The sequence below is a fragment of the Lineus longissimus genome, chromosome 4 (genome assembly GCF_910592395.1).
Source record: "Lineus longissimus chromosome 4, tnLinLong1.2, whole genome shotgun sequence".
Taxonomy (NCBI): Eukaryota; Metazoa; Nemertea; class Pilidiophora; order Heteronemertea; family Lineidae; genus Lineus; species Lineus longissimus.
The window spans coordinates 6235587-6259136 of NC_088311.1; the positions used below are offsets into that span (position 1 = coordinate 6235587).

Genomic DNA, 23550 nt, shown 5'->3' on the forward strand with positions numbered 1-23550 from the left:
AACGTTTGTAAATATATAAAAAATCTTTGTTGAAAAGATAACATAATTATAATCTGCAGCGTTCAGTTTAAAATTGCGCAAAATGTTTAGTCGCGACGGAGGAGTCTTTAGCGACTCCTTAGTTGGCGTCCTTGGCTTTTTCTGAGTCATGACGTAAGCATTATCGTTTACACAATTGATGTTAAAAGTTCGTAATAATAATGTTTCTTTATATACTGCGTCTATCCAGATTTGAAGAGCAAGATTGCGACTTGTCCCAAGTAGAAATAGATAAAGTGTTTCGTCTCGTGTGTGACGTAACTTCCGAAATTCCTACCCACAATGCAATGCCACGTGGGGTTGTACTTCTTGTCGAACTCCTTCTTTATGTAGGCAGCGATGTCTTTTTCGATGTTGAATTTCTCGAGGGCCTGAGTTGCGCAATCGATGGCGTCCTGCTGCATGTCCTCGGACATGTCAGCATTCTTAATGACCGCCTTCCTCTCAGACATATTGCTGGAAAGAGAAAAAAGCCTATGGTTAAAGGAGAAGTGTCTCGAAGATCAGAGAGAAATGAGTCAGACAAAATCGTTGGTGTAGATAGATTTGTAAAAGATTGTTATACTGTGTCGATGCAATAGTTTTCCGTTGCTCATACATCAATGAAGGTGACACACACATGAATGGGAACAGGCGAGGTCAAAGTCAAGTTCCGTCCTTCGCCCGGCGACTGCCTTTCGACAAAATTTGATTTGATATATATAACGGATATGACCGATTTTGCGTCAGCGTTTTCACGTGTACAAAAGTTGTGACGACGACCAACTCTGTCCAAAGGTCCTATCGTTAAAGCCTTTCCCAGTCACATTGCACTTTGACAGCACTTCACGCGGGATATCTCTCAGGGTCTTTGCAATTGGACAACGTAGCGTAAAAAGAATTGAAAGTTCACGGGCGATATGCACCGTCCTGCATTACATTTCAAAAACAAAGTTAGGATACGGCTGCTCTCTAGGAAAGAGGAGAATACGTACCGTTTTTACCTCAATGTCAAGATGAGTCGGACAGAAAATGTACTTGATGTATCACCGCCAAGAGCGAAATATCATGTGAATGTTTAATCTTCGTTGGTTGTTATGTTTGCCGACAAGATCATAGGAACCATCTGATACACTGACCCACGCAAGGTTTGATTGGTTACTTATGGCTGTGCCACAGTCACTTATCACAGTGAAATATATCACCCTATTGATTAGATATGCGATATATACACTGTCCGATGTCAATATTCAACAATCGACAGAATTTAAATGACCCGTTCCCCGATATCAAAATTTGAATATATATGAAGATCAACTGGTGATCATTCATGCTGTTTTGGAATGTTATTGTGGTTACTGTACATATAGGTCAACCAGCGAAACCGGTTTGTCTCCAGCATGTCAGGGGGACAATGAGCACGATTAATCGGTCATGGGTCAAGCGCACCCCGTACGCCATCCTTCCAGTGCGGAATTCTACCTCGTCGAGTAGTAATAGTGGGAAGAGCCTTCTCGGCCATTGGGAGAGATCGATATGTATTTCAATTCTGTCCTTCAATGAACGATGTATATAATGGATGACAAGAATGAACAAGAATTCAACCCAAATCGTTCAGTTTTAGAATATTTATTCAATATGATGATAATATACAGTAAACTTCCCGTGTCTGAGACCCATCCATATGACCAACGCACAGGCTGGTGCGAAAGACACTACATAATTGGGAGTATTGCTTATCAAAATGGGTGCTAATCTGTATAAATGCAGGAGTAAGACAATCATGTAGTCATGCGTGAATTAAGAGTATTCAAGAGGATCGTATTAACAAATTTGGGACACCCCACCACGAAGTGCAGCAATGGTCCTTGTAAAAACAGCCCAAAAAAACAGAAGGCAACAGTAATTATACATGTAAAGTGGTACAATTATAGCTTCGGTACAATTATAGCCTCTACTACAGTGTACAAATACCTCGAATTGATTACTTTACAAGATAGCACGAGCTGCTCTTCAGAGGCATTCTCCCTCAAAGACCAATTAAGTCCATCATTGACATGTCAGCTACATGTATGCAGAAATCATTACTGATTTAAAACAAGCAGGGCTTTTACAAAAAGAGATTGGTAAATAACGACAGTAACACACCCCGTAACAGACTTAATAGAATTGCTCGGTTAGTGTATTTCAATTCACCACATAGACACTATAAAGATGGCAGCACTACTTTTGGTATTGGTAGTCGTGCATATACTCTTGGCTGAATAATGTCTCCATCATCATTATTTTTAGCGATGCACAGAGTGTCCTTCACAACAAAACCAGGACAACGAGTCCCAGCAAAGAGTACAGATAGAGCGAATTGGGTATATACAATTCAAGAAAATTAGGCCTGCTGACTTGTTACGAAATCTGCCTTATGTTATAATTCAGTTAATTTTGATCACTTTCATTTGAATTCGCTTACTAAGTTATCTTTTGGCCTTCGAAACAAACATTTAAGTTCTAGTATACTTGGCTATTTTAATGATTCAGTGATCAATTGATGTAAACTTCTCTGTGGCCAGTGACAACTATGTCTACACTCAGGCTGGGATATTACACAACAAGCAAACTGAGTACAATGAATTCCGTTCTCCCCGCCACAAGGCATTACTTATTTATGATACTCCCACGATAGAAATGCTTTTACCGAAAGCCAGACAAGCAATGTACCAAGCCACACTAAGTTTGTACACAGATGAGATAAGGGGTTAGAAATTCAGGGCCATTCTCTGTACATAATTACAAGGCGCAATGTTGTGTACAAGGGGGCGTAAAAAGTCGATCATTTTTGTGTACATACAAAAACTAATGAATGATCCAAGATTTTAATTATCTACATGTGGAAATCTATCATTTAATGCACCAAAAATCACACGGTTATAAACAATACCAGAATTGACAAAATGAAATACGTTATCTGTAACGCATAAGCAGAATACTCCAGAATTCTGAGGTATCAATACATTTCACCCAAATCTGTACATCATCTTATCTCAAATCTGGCGTTTACATATAATTCACATTGTGCTTTTTCACGGTCACATGTCACCTGTCAAGTTCTCCAAGCTTGTTCGTTAATTGACTTAGGCTGGAACACGTGACATGACATGAAAAGATATCCTGAAGCACATGTACTCTCTCTCTGAAAATGACATGTTCGTTTTCGAAAGTGATAAGTTACACGTGACAAAGTGAACTCCATGTAACACCAGCCTAACATGGTATCTGCACCATGCATGCAGCGCAATAATTACATGATAGCAGTAAATCAAGTGTATATATTATTTTCATTATCCAATGTCATTAGATGATGAAAATTAAATAACACCTCCATACAGGTTTTTTTTAAAGTCTTAAGTTACTCTATTGTGTTCTTTATAAGCCTTAGCAGATATTCTTTGGAAATGGGGATAAGGAATTTAAAAGGATGTGGACGGCACTATTTCCATGCATGTTTTTGAAAATGCAACAACCTGTCTTTGGTTTCATTTACAAATTCTAAAAACCCAATGTCTCGCAAATTCGAAAAAGCTTCGACCTTAGAAATGAACTCGTAGTGTATTCCTTTACAAACGTTCTCACCGATTCTGAGAGTATGGAAAATTTCTGGTAAAATGGCCAATCCAAGCAATTACAATCATCGACTGCCCACGCGCAATATACAAACTTGTACATTTCAAAACTGAGTAGCAGTACTGCAGTACCCATCACGAGGAATTTCACCAGAGTTGATGTCAGTACCTTACAGTACAAGCTCTTGATAGATCTTGCAGTGAGAGCAATAGGCCTGATTTACATAGGATTCACGTTGCCGCTTGTCATGGTTCACGTGTGACATGTCATTTGTCATGAGCATGTTCTTTTATCGCCTTAAAACATGACATGATAGGACAAGAGCCTGCGAATTAACATTGTGAATCGTATGTAGCTCTTCGAAAATGGCTTGTTTGTTCTTAACGTGACACATTAGAAGTGACAAAGTGAACTCTATGTATACCCTGCCCAAGATGCGTTTCAGCACACTAATAACTGTTCTGTATATAATATGTAAAGAAGCTAATTAACATCAACAGCAAAACAAAAGCACATTTGCTTTGAATCGGGTTCTCCCTAAATAACGCCATTAAAAAGTGACCTATGGGAAAATCCAAAATAGGCAATTTTTGGCAACACTTGAGGAATTGCAGAAACAGTTTGCCGTGCAAATTCCCACTGCAGATGCATTACAAATACCACGACCACTGAGGACGCTCAACAGTTCGCTGCTTGCTCAACAATTCGCCTATTCGGGATTTCCTTCTTCAATAAATACTGTGACATTAAAAAATGTGACTTAAATTCACTCTCATATATGAAACAATATACCGTAGATATCATCTTAACTACCCTACCCAAAATTGAGTAACTTAGCGTAACAGTTGCAGAATGGCAACCATGCCATTGGCCAAACAGTATATTTCCATAACATGTTAGTTCTATCAAACAGTAGGGCTACAATCCAGCAGCAGACATTGTCATCGACAACTCCTTCCAACAGGAGACGTTGCCATCAAGAACTCCGTCCAACAGCAGATATCGCCATCAACAACTCCTTCCAACAACAGACGTTGCCGTCAACAACTCCATCCAACAACCGGCGTTGCCGCCAACAACACCATCCAACAACAGGCGTTGCCATCGACGATGCCATCAAACAACAGATGACGCAGTCCAATCATCAAATCACATTATTCCCTGTTTTATTCCTTGTAATCCTTCATCCTTCACCTTTCGAACAAAGTGAGTTGTGAATCCAACAGTATTTCCTTCCGACACATGATCGATTTCCTCTAGGATTCTAACAACCAAACAAGTATCCTCTAACTTCCATTTAGGATCCATCTGGACTGTTGCCAGCTGTCATCCACCATCATGGACACTGAAGACATCTTTGCATATCAGTATCCAAAACACACCGTATGACTTTTCCCATCTCGTTACCTTAAGAATAAACCACTTTAATTACACGTCATATGAAAATCACATTACCACGCACTTTCCCTTTAACTTCTCCTTCCGCTTCTGTGCTTTTGACTTTTTTGTTTCGAGCTGTAAACTCATTGTCCGCCGCTTTTCGAGCTGCAAAAGCTCCTGGAAGAGTTCTTTAACATTATGATTCGTCTTGGCAGAGGTCTCAAGAAAAGCACATGACCACTTTTTAGCTAACTCATTCCCCTCGCGCTCTGTAACTTCCCGCGCATTTTCATCACATTTATTGCCAACTAACATAATCGGAATACCGTCAACGTCGCCTTTGATTTCTAAAACCTCATTGTATATAGGTTTAAGCTCCTCCAAGGACTGCCGGCTGGTGATGGAAAACACCAATATGAACGCATGCCCTTTCGAGATAGATAGTCGTTGCATTGCTGGAAACTGATGACTCCCTGTTGTGTCCGTGATTTGTAACGTACAAACTTGCTTGTTGCAACTGATGACCTGCCGGTAGGTGTCCTCTATCGTTGGAATATAACTCTCCCGAAAAGTGCCGCGCACAAAACGCAGTACAAGCGAACTTTTTCCGACGCCTCCTGCTCCAAACACGACCACCCTGTAATCATTACTCTGTTCCGGCATCACTCGCAACCTGATCGACCGGTCCTTCTGGATCTGAAACGAGAAGAACAATACCAAGTTCATTAATATCAAGTGAAGGCAAAGATAGAACTTTGTTGTTATTAAGCATTGATTGCTAAAGTTATTGAAGTTCCAACCTATTCTTTTGGCAATTTGCGAACATTCCTGGAAAAAAATCACCTTTTTTGATTGGCAGCGTATTACGAAAATGTATTTCTTCAATCAAAGTACATTTTGGCGATTTTTGTTTGCGAATCGACTATACATGTAGTTGCATTCGCAAAATCAGTGAAAATAAAACACCCGCAAACGTTTGGCAGTTTATATTACTAACTGTACCTGCATTGCCTTCCTGAAACATATATCTTTCTTCATTATCATCGTCATAGGAGATTCCTATTTATGTAGCCCATTTTCAACAATTTCTATTAGTCATTTCTCTATCATCGTTACCATAATTATTCCTTCATAAATTTGATATGGCGGCATACGCCAATTGATTGTCGTGGAAAGCCTAAGCATGGATTGTAAGTGAGCATTGATTGGGAATGGAACCAATAAAACCACCAAACGGTCGGATTTAGTAAGGGCCACTCCCACCCAGCTTTATCTCCCTTGTCAAGAGAAAAGAGCAAACGAAAATAATCACTGTCACAAGAACATTATGAATAAAAAGGGGAGATCTGACTGATGTACCATATTTCCCCTCAAGATATCACCTGCCACTTGGAACCGTAAAAACTTAAACTCAGCCCCAATATAACATGCCAACATGCAACTGGATTTGTAAGCCCGTAGTGACAAATAAAAGATAACAGTGGAAACTGCGGTTGCTGCCTCGATTTCCTCAATTCTGTGATGTCAGCTGGCACCTGGATTAAAGAAACGCTACACCAATATCTACTAAGACACGTAACGGGCAACCAGCTTTCAGATGCAGTAACCAGTCAGCCACTAAGGTAAGAATCCCCGTTTAGTGACTTGTCGGCAATCCGCGGAGTTGTCGCCAATTTGGTGGGGATTGAATGTATTGGTGTAAGATGCATCACTCCACCGCCGAAATCCTTCTCTCATGCAGTTCTTCCCTAAAAACGACCAAATATTGAATAGAAGGAATACATGTAACTCCTTAACAATTGTCACTAGTCCTCTCAATAAAGGGTTAATAACAACTTCTGATTCTGGTATCAATGGAGCTTCATCAATTATCTTATTTTTCAAACATCACCAAGACGGTGCCATGAAATATAACTAAATGTAGTATCCACCCATCACATGCACTTCTCAAAAAAGTGCCTCCTACACCCCTTACCATCACCCAGGTACTAAAGATCATAACGAGTTTGTCCAACGTCTACTGATCAGCTTTCACAGAAATCTTTGCACTTTCACATTCAGATGAACTCTAACATTCAGAAATTCTGAGCCTTGGTCACATTGTATCGCTGGTTGATCTTATTTGTGAATTCGAAACACTGTCAAGGCTATCAAGTTCTTGCGTGGGTGGCATATGTTTCTGCCTCTCTTCCTCGGAGACAAGCACACAAAGGTAGAGTTAGTGTCATCTTACCACCAGAAAAGCAGCACTTGGAGCTTGACTACGCAATGAAAGAAAGAAAATCGAAGAATGAATGAGGGTCCTTTGACTTGGTATCTATCCATTATTGGAAAGTTCATTGTTCCACATCAATGACTACGACATAATATCTACCTTTTGTTGCAGTGAGATGACTAATTATTGATCATTAGTGTACGCCTGAAAGCAATATGCAACAAGAGGTTTTTACCTTTGACCTACTGATACTGATGACAGGTAACCTTAGGTGTCCTTACCGGGAGAGGTACTTTTTTCCGTTTTCCTTTTTCTGTGAAGTTGTTCTGTTGCACATAGCTCGATGTCTTTTTACCCCTGCCCCATACCTAACACTCTAAAGGAGCTGTAATGGTAGCATTTGCTACCACTGGACTTAGTGTTGAGTAACTGGGAGTGGTAATATTTGCTACCAACTATGATAAGTCGATTTACCAGTGTTGCGTAAATGAACACGCAGAGGGCTTGATGACACCACAACCCTTTGTATTTCGTTATTCGTAAGTGTTGCAAAACTTGCGTTATATCTTGGGTTCAGTCCTGGAGCGACTGTATAAACAATTCACTACCATTTCCTCAGCGTTGGTTTGTTCCACGAAATAAGAGGCATTTGTTATTAGAGTAAAATATGACAGTAACCCAGTCAGGCTAGAATTGGTCCTGTTATCCGAATTCCGAAAACGGACATAAAAATCACCATTTGCGAGGGCATTATACGATAACCCATCCCCAAGGTTGCATCCAACGAACATCCACGTTGATCAAAAAGCCCCAGTAGGACCCGTTCATTGCATTCCTTCCCTATCACTGCAACAAGCATAAGGCAAAGAGATCTCTCCTATTGATTTCCAAACCATATTGTCATGTGTGTGTTCATTACTAAGTCCATAAATTACAAGGAGGGTATAGCCATATAGACTACATGGGGATGTTGTTAATATTGACCGGGAAGCTGCTCTCTAGGTGATGGAGTGGGCGGTATAGCAACGTCAAGGCCAACAGAGGCCGAATGCTGTTGACATTGAATCCGAGTCGGACTCTTGAAATAGATGTTGCTGAGCCGTTCGAGTGAATCATTCGAGCATGATTTGGACAAGCTGACATGGCTGATGATCGAGTGCGTATGTGGGCGGGGGGGGGGGGGTCGTACAACATGGCCCAATGTTGAGAGTTAGCGCATTTTGTTTACTTCCGCTTAAAGTAGCAAGGCTTCACCTTAACCAGCAGGTGACTGACAAGTAAAACATGGCCAGATATCGTTTCGCTCGTACATTTCACAAGGGTGTTGTCCAGTTGGTGATGGAGTACAGTAGGTTAACAGTGGTGGGTATACTGTTTAGCTTTGCATTGGAAAATAGGTCTTGACAATGGTGTAGCTAAGCTCGGATAGCATGGCAATGGTTGACAGTGGCCGAACGTTGCTGAGCTAGGCTGAGAGCAACAGATCTTGACAAGAATGTTGCTCAGATGGTGAGTGGTTGGTAGACCATGTCCAAAGTTAACGGTGGCCAAACGCTGCCGAGCGTGGCCTAAGAGCACATTAGATCTTGACATGGATGTACTTCATTGAAATGGATGTGTCGTACGTAAATGTACTTCTCTCTTGGTAGAGTACTTTGGGTCGGGGGAAAACGAGGTTCGTGGCGTTGTCGACGAACTCAACATCACCTGGGCTTGCGGTATGTTGTTCTGATCAACCATGGCCTGTCATGGTGATGCAGAAAAATCAATGTAGCCTGGAATTAGTGTGTAGTGGATACGACGTGCATAGAGAGATTCTCGCGCGGATCAATCAAGGGGTATTGATCGGAATTCAGAGTGTACCGCTAGCATTAGGATGCCTTGTGGTACCACATCTGCAGGATGCCATTCATGAAGTGATAACGTCACTGCCATTGGCAGCCAAGTGCATCAGTGATAAAAGCAGCCATCATGTACAAAAGAGTGCTGTCTCATGAGACGTACCGACCAACGAAAAATAACTGGTGATTATGCGGTGGCAGCGGCAGTTAGTTCAAACAAAAAGTAAAAAAGGTGGTTAGTGACCATAAATCTGAGCCCTAAATAGACCAGGAAATGGGTTTTTGGTTTCTTCATGGAACCCATTAATAAACTACTCATATTGATGGCATTACGCCTACACACCAAGCAAGGGTTTGGTCAGTCTAATGGTTACAGCAGTCAAGAGGCGACAGAAGTCGTCACCGTAACATGAAGCCTCGGTGGTTCAGTGGGTAGAATGCTGGGCTTTCAATCTGGTGGTCACCGGTTCGACTCCTCTTCATTTTCCCTTTTTTCTCTCTTTATTTTGTTGTTATTCATGTACATATATTATTATTATTATTATCATTATTAGTATCATTGCCATTATTGTCTTGGAGAAAACCACGAACCCGAACTTTACAAACTCAGAAACAGGCCAAGTGCACGTAGTCATGACAGTAGGCACTGTGACATTTCCAGAGGCAACCAAATCCAATCAACTCTAATCATCAATTACACCACACTGCTGTTGTTGACCTCTCATGTATAATCGACTAACGCAGTCATCATTGCCACGGAAACAGAAACACAATGCCATCGAAATACCGTCTAAACGTTACAATTACGACCAGCAAGAAATTATTCGATACTGTATTTCATTTGACATTTTTCTTTTGCATAAGGAGGGTAAACTGATGACGCAATTCACTTTTTCTTTCGTCGTCGTGAAGGGCGTGGGAAATGCTGATTTTTCAGTCGAAAAGGCTTCCAACAGTGCCGTTACTTCTCCATATAAACGGTTAGCTCTGTATACACTGACAACATTTTCGGTAACATTTTCGGAAACATCTCGGCAACACACCTGGGCAACAAAAATTTGGCCCTGTATACACATGACAACATTCGACAACATGTTGGGCAACTTGTTATCGGATGTTTCTGAGAAAACGAGGATTTGGGGCGGAAATTCATAAACAATGGAAGATTCCAAGAGAAGAAGATGTATTGTCGGGGGCTCTGCCATAATTTTACGTGTCCTGATTGAAAGACGGCAAAGAAGACGTAAAGATGAGAAAAGAATGTGGACAAGACCATGGATATATATGAGAGACCAGCATGGGGCCTACCACTGTCTCCTGTCTACTGTCATCCCATAAACAGGCACAACTTTCCCATACTGCGATAAGTTGTTCCACTTCACTCAATAACCATTCCTTGCTGGAGGCTGCTATTTTGACTACATCACATGGCTTCAGGTAGATCATGTGATTTGTGGCCTATTTCTGATTGGATAAAACTCGACAACACTCGGCAGTAAAATTGATTTTGTATTATTTCGACAACATTTGAGCAACATTTGGCCAACATGTTACCGAATGTTTCCGAACTGTACACACCGCCAACATTTTCGATAACATAGCACCTGGACAACATGTTGGCCAACATGTTTCCCAAAATGTTGTCAGCGTGTACAGAGCTTAGACAGAAAGTCCACCATATCATTGTCTAATAGTAAGTAGAGCATTTCTTTACAAAGGGTGAGATAATTTTTTTTTGGAAGAAGTGGGATGATGTTTTAACACTTGTGTGTAAAAAAACGCTGAATTTAACGTTTAAGTTTTTCCTCAAGGCCTTATTCTGTAGATTAAAGTTCCTAAACCGAAAAAAAGGTCAAAGGTCAAAGGAAATACGGAGGCTCTCCGCCAACAAATCACTGATACTTTTTAATAACCTACGCAATGTTTGCTATTGGAAAAATGAGAAGAAGCACTCATTGTGTTATTGAAATGTTTTTATTTACTTAGCCTGGGGACCGTTACACCGCGACAGAATGCTACTGTTTTGATCGAAAACATATTCACGTGGGAAAATGTCAACGTAATGACATCACTAACAACAAAGAGTGATGTGTCGCAATTTATTTGCCAACAACCATACGAAGTGTACAAATGCCACCTAAGTGGGATGATGCCCACTTCCATTGTAATGTGGGCTTATCAATTATTCAGATACTGAAAGAAACATTTTTACTGATTGAATTTACTCTCTTGGAATCCACTTTTCATACTCGTACTTTGATATTTATTTGTTTATTTTTATCAAAGGTCAGATTAGCATTGACTTTCCGGAAGATGATGATGCCAAGAGCAGTATCTGAATATATGCCAAACTCCTATACATATCAGCAGAGAAAGAGTTAGAACAATAGCATTTTGGACATGCCATATTGTCGGTTTGGAAAACTTTACATATATATATATATAGCAGATAACAATTATCATTTTGGGCATGCCAAACCAGTCTTTTTTACATGATGTAACGTAACGTATACAATCACTAACATGCTATTGCGTGTACATATTGTTATATTTTACTTGTGTATTCATTACCAAGAACTCTGACGATGACACCATTAGTTGTATTATTATGATAATCATCCCTATCGCAATCACATCAATGATAGAATGGCTCGTTTTTTTTGCTCTTAGCTAGAAGTGGATGTTACATTGATCGCAAGATATTAGTATTGAGTATTAGGCGTTTCTCAAAATATTAGTACATCAACCTACTACTTATCGACTTTCGCAAAAATAGAAATATGTATACAATTCCTGATGCGATTGATGAGGATGGCGAAGGTGACAATGTTTGTATTCAATAGTTTCGGAAGGATAGCCAAGAATAAGGTGCCTATTCTGCAATTATAACTCCGAGATGTAAAAAGTATCTAAGCCATCTGACAGAATAAGTGATTTTCGTCTTCTTGTCATCTTTTTTATCCAGTCCTGTATCATTAATTCAGGGTAAATATAGGACCAGTAACAATCATTTGTATAGCAATGAATAAGGTAAGGTCGTACAATTATACGGTCATGTGTACACTACCATCGGTTTTCTACATGGTATGGGGTATAATTTTGTTTTACCAATTTACCTTAACTGCGCTACGACACAAATGATGCTGGGGCAAAAAAAAGCAATAACGGCACCAGACAGTCTCAGACTACCAGAGCCGAAGCGGAAGGAATTCGGATTATATAAATCTTAGTGTTTTATCGTAACGCGTCACTTTTTGGGTTAATCCTGTTTTATGGACTGTTTTGTGACAGACTGCCAAATCCCAAAGATGGACAAGATAGAGTATCATTCCCGATGTATTTTTGGCTTTCTATTGGTTGGCATTTTTTATACAGATATGACACTTTTGCTACTTATGCTACTTTTTTTCTGGGATCAGCGAAGATTTCTCTAAAAAATCACCAGATAACAAAAAAATGTTACGTACATTTTCTGATACGGCGGTTCACAGTAAATGTCTGTGTTACAGATTTACACAATATTCCTCAGTCGCATTATCCTGAAGCACGCAACTAGCATTAGTATAAGCGAAGCAAAAAAAGAGTACTACAACTATACCTTTAAAAGACTACTCATTGTATATCAATGGTATCCGTGTCACGTGAACAATTTGTGGTAATTCCTGATGCACAGCAAGAATCAAAGCGGAATGCGCGCGAGTTGCGCTACTCCTTCATGTCTCCGCTACGGATGGTACCAACTGTCTACTCTGCACCCACTTTCCACAGGCTATACAGAATTAGCTGGCGATAAATTATCTGAGTACAGGTCTGTCGTGCATGTAACCTATCTATCCACCGCTCGCCAATCAATAATTGGACAAATTTCTCCCACACACTACAGTTCCTAGCAACCGACGGTTGGAAACTGAATCTGATTGACAGCGATGGTATGCATGTACCAGCAGTATGTACTGATAGAGATATTTTTGGATTTAGATGCAAAAAACTTTAAAAGGAAATTGTCGGTTTGTAAAGAGAGCCTCAAATGGGTACGCGCCACTCGTATCTACTAGTGGGTCCGGAAAATATGCAGAATGCCGCCTAGTACAGTTATCAAAGTACACGTACTGTACATGTATGCAACTTTACTTCAACTTGAGATTAACAATACTGCTCCTCAGCGATGCTTACACCGAGCCCCATTTAAGGCAAAAGATGACAAGACGTATTTCCCGCCCGGTAAACGTGATATTTAAAAACTTTACGAAAGCATCGGCCTATTAGCGTTCATCAAAGACATTGCTAATGAAATATTTTCCTTCGCCTGAACGCCGCATCAAGGTGCAAAAGCTTTTGAACGTGTCCTGGACACCTGACACCGCCTCTTCCTTTGCTAGACAACCTAACTGAGAAATCCTCGAGACTGCACAGCTTCTAAAGAGTCTCCTCATTATTTTTGCCCATGCCACAGGGATGAACTTAATTTTCTTGTCAATTTTGGATTTAAAAGGCTGCAGTTCGGGTTGTCTGCAGGGCGAGTTTTTAAAGGTGACGTGGTTAAGTGGACCTGCGATGAACTAGTGTTTTATAAGAAAGTCATCATGGGCTACAGGGGTTGCAGATATCAATCTTTTTCACTATACGTCAGAGCATTTCTTGTAAAACACCATATTTGGCAATGAAGGAAGGAGACATCCGCCTTATTGGCCAAGAGTAAAGTGCCTACTTACTGAGGAGAAGTGCAAGTTTGGATAATTTTTTTGGTACTTTCTCTGCATCCTAGAACCCCTCTCGACAACAGAACATTAAATCCACGCGGCCCGCCAGCTGAACTGTTATTCCCATTTGCGGACACTAGCTGTTCTACGATCATCATGCTCAAGTATGTACTGATAGAGCGGGTACAATTTGGATATCGTTAGGGTGTATTTGGGTAGCACCAGCATGAGAGTATAGCCACCAACAGTGTTGGGATGCTGAGCCTTAAACAGTGGTACTGAAAAATATGATGTCAGGATCAATCCGGAACTATCGTGGGGAATTATTTTCGAGGTCAGGCAGTAACTCCGGTTTCGCTCTTTCTCCCTTCACTATAGCTCATACTTTAGGAAAATACGTAGAGATAACTGTCAGAGTAGTTCTGGTATGAGAATGTATGCTTACACAGGCGTAGCCAGAGCGCTGTCGGGGGAAAATCTTTGAAACCGACCAGGAACAACGCCCTAGCTGAAACTCCGTTCAAAAGTGACCATGACTTTCCCCTGTTTATGTCTGCAAAACAGCACGACCCTTCCTGGAGATCATGGCTAGTACGCCTACATGTTTTTCGCATGAACAGTCTTCATTGTTTATCCAGATGCCAGATCACGAACATGTTATGTAACACTGACTCCTATGGGACAAATTAGCTACAGCAAAAATAGTAACATCTTGTGATAAATGTCCTTAATAAGCCGCACATCAATCAATAACGACATCAACGGCAGAATAAAGCTGTAAGTATCAAGAAATAATGACATTACAATGCTTTTACGTCAAGATTTTGTAATGTGCGTGTTCTCTGCAAATCGAGTCGTCTAAAAGAGACGTTTGGGACGAATCGCTACAGAGATAATAACGGCGAGAACCTCTCTAGTGGCTGTGCATCTCACGCTGGAAGATGATATTCAAAATATGGAAACAAGTTCTTGGAAACGCCAACGCATCATCTTCTGCCGCCTCTTCGTTAATATAATGCTGATACCCCTCGTTCCTCGCCATGTTTGTTACTTGTCTTGCATTTTTCTTCAATCAATCGTTAAACATAGCCAAGATCTATCCGGTACATCGAACTCTATATAGAAGAAATAACGGTTACTGACCTTTTCAAAAACCTTTAATGGTTTTACTACTGCCACCTTGGACCACTCGAAAGGCAGACTGAAGCATTTTAGTGGCTGGTCTTCTATTTCAAACATTTCTATTCATAAATGCGAGAAAAAATCTGTCTTCCCAATTTCCTCGGCCTACGCTCAGTCTCAGTCTCCCAAGGGCAATTTCCATTCGAACTTGGTAAATGTATAAAAAAACGTAGTCATGATGGCGAGAAAGTAATTTGGCGACAGTGAACCCATATAGGTGGTTCATATCACATCTATAACGTTAGCTCTGAACCCCTCTGGCGGCTATTACATTCGCAAAAGCAACTTTCGAATGTTTGGAATTGAATGACTTCGGGAAAAAAAATCATGTTCCGAGTTCCGTCGTCTCTTTGGGATTGGAAATGATAAAATTTAGATGTAACTCCTGGTTCGTGACGAAATTAAATTTTTGTTCAGATTGACCCAGACGCAGCAGCGTAACCTTATATTGGATCTGGCGTGATGTTGTCACATTCGTTATTAGTAACATGATGTTCCTTCTTCGAACTGCGATCAGAAGATGCAAGCTATTATGCAGTGATTGCGCACTAATGACGTCACCCGCAGTTCAGTTGTGGTGAGATGACAGCGTAGTGGTAGAGTATAGGCTAATATAGATCGTGAGCAGAGGATTGCTGGGATCTGGAACTCGGTACATGTACAACAACAACCACAGTTTCTCTTCATCCTCTCAGAGGACAACAACTCCTAAGAGCGATCTCTGCCAATGTTTGGCAATATGTCTGGTTTGAAAAGTCAGTCGCGGTATAGCTCCAGCTCCCAGTCAGAAACGTTACAATGCTTTTCTGCCTATCCATCAGCCCAGAGATATTAAGTTTGCAAAAATAATCTGACTTTTAGGGGACAGCAAGGATGATAGTAATAATCTTTGATGATCCAGTCCCGTGACAGCTATATCCGTTGATAACGGCTATTACGCTAAAGATACGCCAAGAGAATGATTCTTCACACAAACAGTTCATGACAATAATTTGATGGGCCACGCCAACTGAAGCGGAATATCTCTTGAAATTACTTCGAAAGTGTAATACGAATGAAATGATAGTAACCGAAGCCAAAGTTTTGACCAGTTCTGCAAGTTATAAGCTTTTCTGTCTTTTCAACAGCTTTACATACTACTGAAATGAAACGAATTTATTTGCCAAACACAAGATTGTGTATGAGGCATAAGATCCTGTGCCCTAGTCTAAGTGGCTGCCCAAGGATGTATATAAAAGACATATTATGACCGATACAATAGCCTATTGTTTGGGCTTATTTGTATTTGACAATGGAACCTATTGGACAAAGGAACATCACTGACAATGGCCAGGAACCTATTTCACAATGAAACCTTTTTCACAATGGATCATCAATTTCTTTCACCATTGGGTTACCCATTATCAGTGGATCTGGATTATTCACGACGGCGTACGTCTGATTATATTAGCAGTATGTTGCGTATGCCTGATCGATTTCATGGATTGAGTGTTAAGAGTCAAGACAAAGGTGTTTCATCTCACATGTGGTAATTCCATCATAGTCCATTTTCGAGATAGCTGGTTATTCCTCTCCTGCCAATTAATTGGTTGGCTCCATTTCGTAATGACTTTCTATTTATAGTGGACATCTCAATATACTGTATTGATCAACTTGCCATCGAAGTACAGTTTACATTACCTGATGAAGACACCAACAGCAGCTGCTTGAAGTGGAGTGTTGAGTACCTCTTCTCCTTCTTCTTCTGCGTTCGAAATTTTTGAGATGCAGGCCAGACTCGGTCTGGTTTCCGTATACGAAGTGGGCTGTCCAGGAAGAGTCGCAACAGAGCCCCGCTGCCAGAGTTCTATGGTCAGGTTAATGCCATTTGCCCAGCATTCGGTACAAACCAAAATAGGACATGTCAACCTTAATATGACACATGGTCCTCGGTGTCCAACAAAATCAATCATTTGAACTTCTGTAATCAAGAGAATGCCGCCTTGAGTGAATACGGCGGAGAGACATCTATTTGAAGACACCAGGCCCCAAGACATAATATTTTCTTTGATTTAGTATACGACAATTCAAAGAAAGAAGACACCTGAAACAGACAGCTTTGACATTGCAAAGAGTCTCATTACATTCTTAAAGGGTCTTTTTGGACCCGAGATCAAAAACAAGTCGGTAAAATCATTAACAGCATCATTAGTTTTGGACAGAACACAGTCGCAGGAGGAAAAAAACAAGAAGAAAGGCGTATTGGGCGTATTGTTACATCCCTCTAAACGCTGTTAGAATGCACATATTTATTATCTTATGGCTGAAACCACATTCACCATCAATTCCGGGTATCAGTGTATCAGTACCATTAAAGTGACTAGGAGGGTGCTGGTCCATCAGGTTGTCCAGTTCGTGATTCCGTGTAGAAATCAAACAACTGCATGTCCTGTTCACTGAATCACACTCCTGAAAATTATGTAAACTGCTTTCAGCAAATGTCCATCGGATATGACTGCAGTGTCTGCTTAAGAATTCTATAATTTTTCCTACTTGGAAGTAACACTACCCGACACACTGCACAAGGCAAACTTACACCCCCTCGTGATATACATCGTATTCTGATATTGACAAATGAAGGCGTGAAGGAAGTATCTAGCAAAAAACAGTACAGCAACTGTTATGAATGGTTTCGGCCTTTGTATTTGAGCTTTGCTCTCTTGTATGAAAGTCATAAAGTCTCCAGGCAGAAAGTAAATGTCGTCTTGTATAGCGCTCATTCCAAGTGCACTGTCCTGCTGACAGGCCGTATAAGCTTTGTATCAGGAGAAAATGAAACAGAATAATCATTATAGTTCTCCCTGAACTAAAAAAATACAGGTTCCATGGATACTTGAAACAAACCTTTCCAACGCACTGTTCTGGCTAGCCCGCTTAAACTATGATTTTGATGGATTGCGTTCTCTAGTCGAGGAGGACTATTGATCGACATCGGGAGAGATCTCTCCGCGTAGAGCGATGTACAGCCGGGTCTGTAGAAGATGCTAATAATGACACTCCGGCACGAGAGGCACGTTCGTGGCCTGATCCATGGTAATGCTCTAAGCGTAGCTTATCGCTGGACGACGAGTGGTAGAATTCAAAACATTGGCAAATCAATGAGGGATGAAGACTTGGCTGTAGTAGCCACTGGTCATATCTCTCCGACATAGCGATGCACGGCCGGGGTCTGTTGAAGATGCTAATGATGACATTCGGATGCGTTAGGCACGTCCCAATCCTCAACAACATGACTCCTCGTTATGCCGCATGTTTCCAAATAAGGGAGTAAGTATGCCGTATCGAGTTAAATGGCCTGATATGTCAGGATGGCATATGGCCTGATCCATGTCAAATGCTGATGGCTCATGGCTAGACGGGTTTTCAAGCTTCTTGTAATCTAAATTAGAAAAGATTCTTACAAAAATCATGTAACGAATGTACACGCACATGATCCACAAAACTGAATAAGATCTTAACTAAGATTTTCGATCAGGTAAAGTTAACATCATTTTCATGATATCCTTCCTTCTCTTGCCTGCTCAGACCAATATCGTTAAAAATAATTACCACTGAAACAGCCCACTATTCTTCACAAACCATCAAACAATACCGATAAATGAACATGTTTACAACATCCAAAATACCAGTTAAAAATAAACAACATTAACATAAGGTCGCCTATAAAATGTCTTGCTCACACCTTAGGGATTCATAGAGTGTTATATTTTAGGGCAAACCATCAATAATGTAGCGGTACATCAAACAGAGAATGTCAACGCGCAAGATCAAAGGCACCGAATCAATGAGAAAATACGATAAGGCAAAACGAACTGCCTACATCTTATTTCTTTTACCATTCGGCATTTACTAAATTAACGCAAATGTGCAAATGCAACCTTGACGGTACATATGACCTTCTGGCAACATGCATGTTTTACAGAGATTTGGTCCTGTTAACCGGATTGGTTCATCATTTATTTTTGTATATAGGACTGATGTATTTTTCATCGACAAACCGTTTTAGCTCATATTTTTGGCATGTGTAATGATGAAATCGCGTGTTTTTACCACTAAGATCGCACGGCCCCGTGTATAAATTGAACGGGGGTTCCTATACTTTGAAATAACTGGTTATTGAGCAGAGATTGGTTAAGGGCGATACTGAAAATTGTCATGTATTGTCATAGCCTAATCATTGCTCAAAGACTGATATTGTTGGGCTTGAACCTCCCATTTCTGGTAAAAACCACATTAAAGGCCTAGGCCGTTTGTATACATTGGTGGTCGTTTCCTAGTTCAGAAAAACAGGTCAAAGGAATTCTCATTTAAGCAATACAATGTTCATGATTACGTATACTGAAGGATGAGTAGTAGTAAGATGTAGATAACGAAGAAGAAGATGCATGTAAGAAAAAACAGAAGAAGACACTAACTTTTCCTCAAAATATATACAAATAGCAACATAAACCATTGTTAGGAATATTTGGAATTGAGATATTACAAATGAATTGTGAAACGTGATAGGGTTATGCCAGTCTTTGCCATTCTTCTTGTTTACTATAATAGACAATAGGAGAGACCATAACGAATGAGTATTCAAAAATCTGGCAATATAATGAGCCGCCCACAAAGTCAGCCAATACAAGCGACATCCTAGAGTCTAAATTAGGACCATCAGGGGGATTGTGGAGACACAGATAAAACGCCGGAGATCTTTTTGTGACGGAGACGTATTTCCGCTATTTAGATATTTCGTCTGGATCAAACGACTACCATTGAGACCAGGAGATCATTAGAGCTGAAGTAATTCGGTTTTCATTGTGGTTATTGTAAGATACAGGGTATCAGGTCACAGTCGATTGTTCAGTTGTAACTATGTGTACTATCAATCACAACTAGGCAACTGCTTGGATATCAAAAGGATTTTGTTACCAGGGAAGTTATTTGGATGAATCGATAATTTTCACTTCAACAATTTCGATTATTTTATTCCAATTCACTTCGTTCCGGGTTCATCAGTTTGCCCCTATACACTATCAAGCAGAAGACAATCCCTTTCTGCGAAAGGTGCGTCACAAAGTAAGATCTGTCGCCATCCCTTCCACATTTTGATACTCTTAATCGTGATAGGTCAAACAGCCTGCCTTCAAAATGTCAATAAGTCGATCACTATCGACAACAAAAGAATGAGTTTTCTGCCGCAACCTTTAGCCAACCTTCAAGAGATATGACTAAAAACCGACCAATATTAGCGCGAGTTTTTTATTCGCGGATTTAACGAATGACCTCGATTCGCGAAAATAAACACCGCGCATTCCGTTTATTTGCGCTTGCCGATTTAGGCCTTTCGACGACCCTGAAAGGCGTTTCGAGGGGATCGATGTTATCCAGATTTGGTCTGATCACCCTCTGATAAGACTGTAGAATAACGGGAATTTAGGTGCGAGTGTCATACATCAGACTTTAGGTGACTTTTTAGGGGAATTCACTGCCCGGGTTTTATATCACTTTTCCTTCTCCTATAGGGAGGTATAATTTTGATCAACTGATTCAGGAAGAAAGGTTACCGAGGCATATTGGTAAGAGAGCTGTCTGATCTTCTAATTCATTTAGCTCAGGCAAGCGTGTAGGTGGAGATATTCTGCCTCTAGCCGAACTGCAATACCAGGATCAAACACTTCAAACATGGTGCGATGGAAATTCGATTAAGTGTATGTTTGGAGGGTTATTCACCGCCAGATGTTAACACAGTCAGCGAGAACTGCTTCAGGATTTACAGAAAAAAGATATAAAACGCACTCCCGAGGCTGTTTTAATAAAATCTTAAGTTAAATTTACTACTTTTTCTGCAGTGTAGAGTGGTTGCGGTAGAAAACGTAATATCATTTTCGAAGGCCAGAATAAAGTTATGCTTTTCAGTGTTTGCCCTGATTTAGTAAAAAAAAACGGCAATTTTTTACAAAAAATTAAAAGGTAATCCACTTTCTCCAATCATCTATTGAATACCTCAAGAGAAGAAGTGATGTGGAGTCGCCAACAACAGCTTTGCAACCCATTCCATTAAAGTAAAGCACAACTTTGCAACCATTTCCATTGAATAAGGTACAGTTTTGCACCCCATCTGATTGAAGAAAGAGTAACTTGCAATTTCAAGGGTTAAGGTCCCTGGATGAAAATTGAAAGGTCAGTCTAGTTTGTAACAAGTTTCATATTGAGTCTGTCTCATCTGACAACCAAGGGTTTTTGTGTGGGATGAGCTCGTGTCACGTATGAAAGGCTGTGACTCAAGAAGAAACCTCGATCTCCACACAGACAACATATTCATAGGAATTTGTTTTGTTCCCTGTGTTTTTGTTGAGTCCCGGTCATCATATGAAGTAGTAAATTTCATATTATCATGTTCATGTTTAAACCATCTGATTGGAAATGAAGTCGATTGTGGTTATTGTCGTTGAAGTTTTCCCACGTACACGTTCTCTCCTTCTGCGACATTTAAAGCTTATATGTGTTTGCCTTGATTGCCATTTATGCCTGACAATAGCAAATATCCCTCTGGCATTCACCGACATATTTTTACTTTGGATCTTATTATTAGCGATGTATCTCGCTTTATTTCTTCTGCTGGAAGAAGATGGTCTCTACTATGGATCAATTTTTCGATAAAGCTCCGATGTTAGTCATTTATTCCGAGTCCCATCAAATGAAAGTTTTCTTTAATCTATAAAAGTAATTTATATCAAGATCGTGATATTGGCGAGAATGCATGCATGAGATTTGGTATTGACATTTCGTTAAATGAAAAATAAATCGCTTAAGGTAGACTTACGACTCCCACTGCCTAAAGAGCAAGTTTATGTTATAACGGAGCCCGATTTCAAGATTGTCAGGAGGAAAAAAATCAATTTGCTTCGTACAAAAATTCCACTTCAACCTGGTCCTCTAGAAGCGATCTTTGGCCCTCAGTTGCCAGGAGAATCGCATTTAAGGTGTCTGTAACGACAAACATGACCTTGGTAGGAACCCCAAACCCGGCCAGGTATAGGGCTTGGTGTCATTTGCAGGTTTTCGCCCCTCCAACCCCGCCCGACACCACCATCACTCCATCTACTTGGGTCCAATGAATACGCTGGCAGAAGTCCTTATCCACAGCTAATACAACTGTGGACAATAATATTCAACTCTGCTTCATACTTGATACAGTGTACGCTACCAAAAAGTGGAAGTCGTCCATTTTGTTGCCAGGCAGTAAAATGATGCATGCAGACAGTGTTCTGTGATCAATACTCAGTGTGTGGGTAAGTGCATACAAGTTGATGGATTATTCTGTCTATCGTCCGATATCACACCACAGACGCCATACGCGGGCCAAACGACATCCATATAGTGCTCGCTATACGTTTAGCCTAGCGGGTTATTGAAGGGCAAATATATGGCAACTGCATGGCCAATAGGGCCAATGGCGATATTAAAGGGTAAACAAGATTGTTAAATGTATCAGGTAATAAAAGGAGGCAATAACGGTATTTACATGCTGTCTACAATTGTCCAACTTTTGAAATTTCTTAGGGCCAACGGGAATATGGTTTTCGTTGTGGAGAACTTTTTGGCGAATTCATGAATGAAGACAGAAAAAAATTGGAAAAATAAGAACTTTGCATACCGCTTTGTTATCATATCTTCTACAGGGAGCAAAATCCACGACCACAAGGTACTGTTTCTAATTTGAATATGCTCTAGTTTTGCACATTAGACATTTTCGTAAATCACACAAATGAGGAGGGGCGAATATTTGTCACTTTAAGTAATAATCACGGGAGGTGCGTGGCCGTTACTTTGCGTCTCCTTGTCCATTTGGCGAAATGAATGTGACAGGAAGCCTCACCAATAGCTCGATTGGTGACAATCAACTTATCATGCGGATTGCCATCTCCGATTGCCGATTGGGCAATAAGGAAGGATGTCTCACTAAGTGTCAATTCAGAGGAAATTGGTTACTGTTATACAAACTGACAAGATACCTGCAAGATGAATCATGATATACCCAGCCTACAGCCCCCGGCAATACATTCCAATAACCTAAAATGGACCTAATCTGAGGTACCCCACTCTGATTGAAATCTGAAACATAGAACTGACAAACCATTCTTGGCGCTCCATCCCTCAGGGCCACAGTCAGCTTTCGATCTGCTAGCATGCCCTTTACCCTCCAGCTTTTCCTTGACCTGGTTATGTTAGCAACACAAAGATGTGCATCTTAGAGGTTTTTCAGCCGATTAAAAACTTTCTAACGGTGTTCGATATTCTGAAAACCTTTTAGAAGTCTTCACTGGGCTGAACTACCTGTATGGGGATATATTTGTGAAGGTCAAAAAACCTCTTCAGCTTATTCATCAGCTCAGGAAAACATTACTTCCGAGAGGATGTAATCTATTTTCGTCTTCTCCCGGAGCCCTTCCTTCGAATAACAGATCATAACGGTATCATTTTCACCTCCTTCTTCACGTGGATCACAAGTACCCTCTCTTACGCACCGCTTGCCTTCTATTGTAATCTCCTATTACCAATAACCGTCACA

General features: G+C 40.5%; 2 protein-coding genes across 3 annotated transcripts in view; both read right to left on the reverse strand.

Annotated features, from left to right (window-relative positions):
• Positions 1 to 23550, reverse strand: part of LOC135485861 (zinc-regulated GTPase metalloprotein activator 1-like) — a 109997-nt gene that overhangs the window by 76285 nt on the left and 10162 nt on the right. The window lies entirely within an intron of this gene.
• Positions 1632 to 23550, reverse strand: part of LOC135485863 (GTP-binding protein Di-Ras2-like) — a 45738-nt gene continuing 23819 nt past the window's right edge. Inside the window, exons 1-2 of one of the 2 annotated variants that reach the window (XM_064768198.1) lie at positions 12671 to 12844; positions 1632 to 5712 (exon numbers count right to left, since the gene is read on the reverse strand). In XM_064768198.1, coding sequence (XP_064624268.1) covers positions 5083 to 5712; positions 12671 to 12688 — 648 coding nt within the window. In that variant the 5' untranslated portion in view covers positions 12689 to 12844 and the 3' untranslated portion in view covers positions 1632 to 5082. Of the gene's footprint in view, positions 5713 to 12670; positions 12845 to 23550 lie in introns of those variants that run through there. The other variant, XM_064768197.1, reaches the window with a different exon arrangement.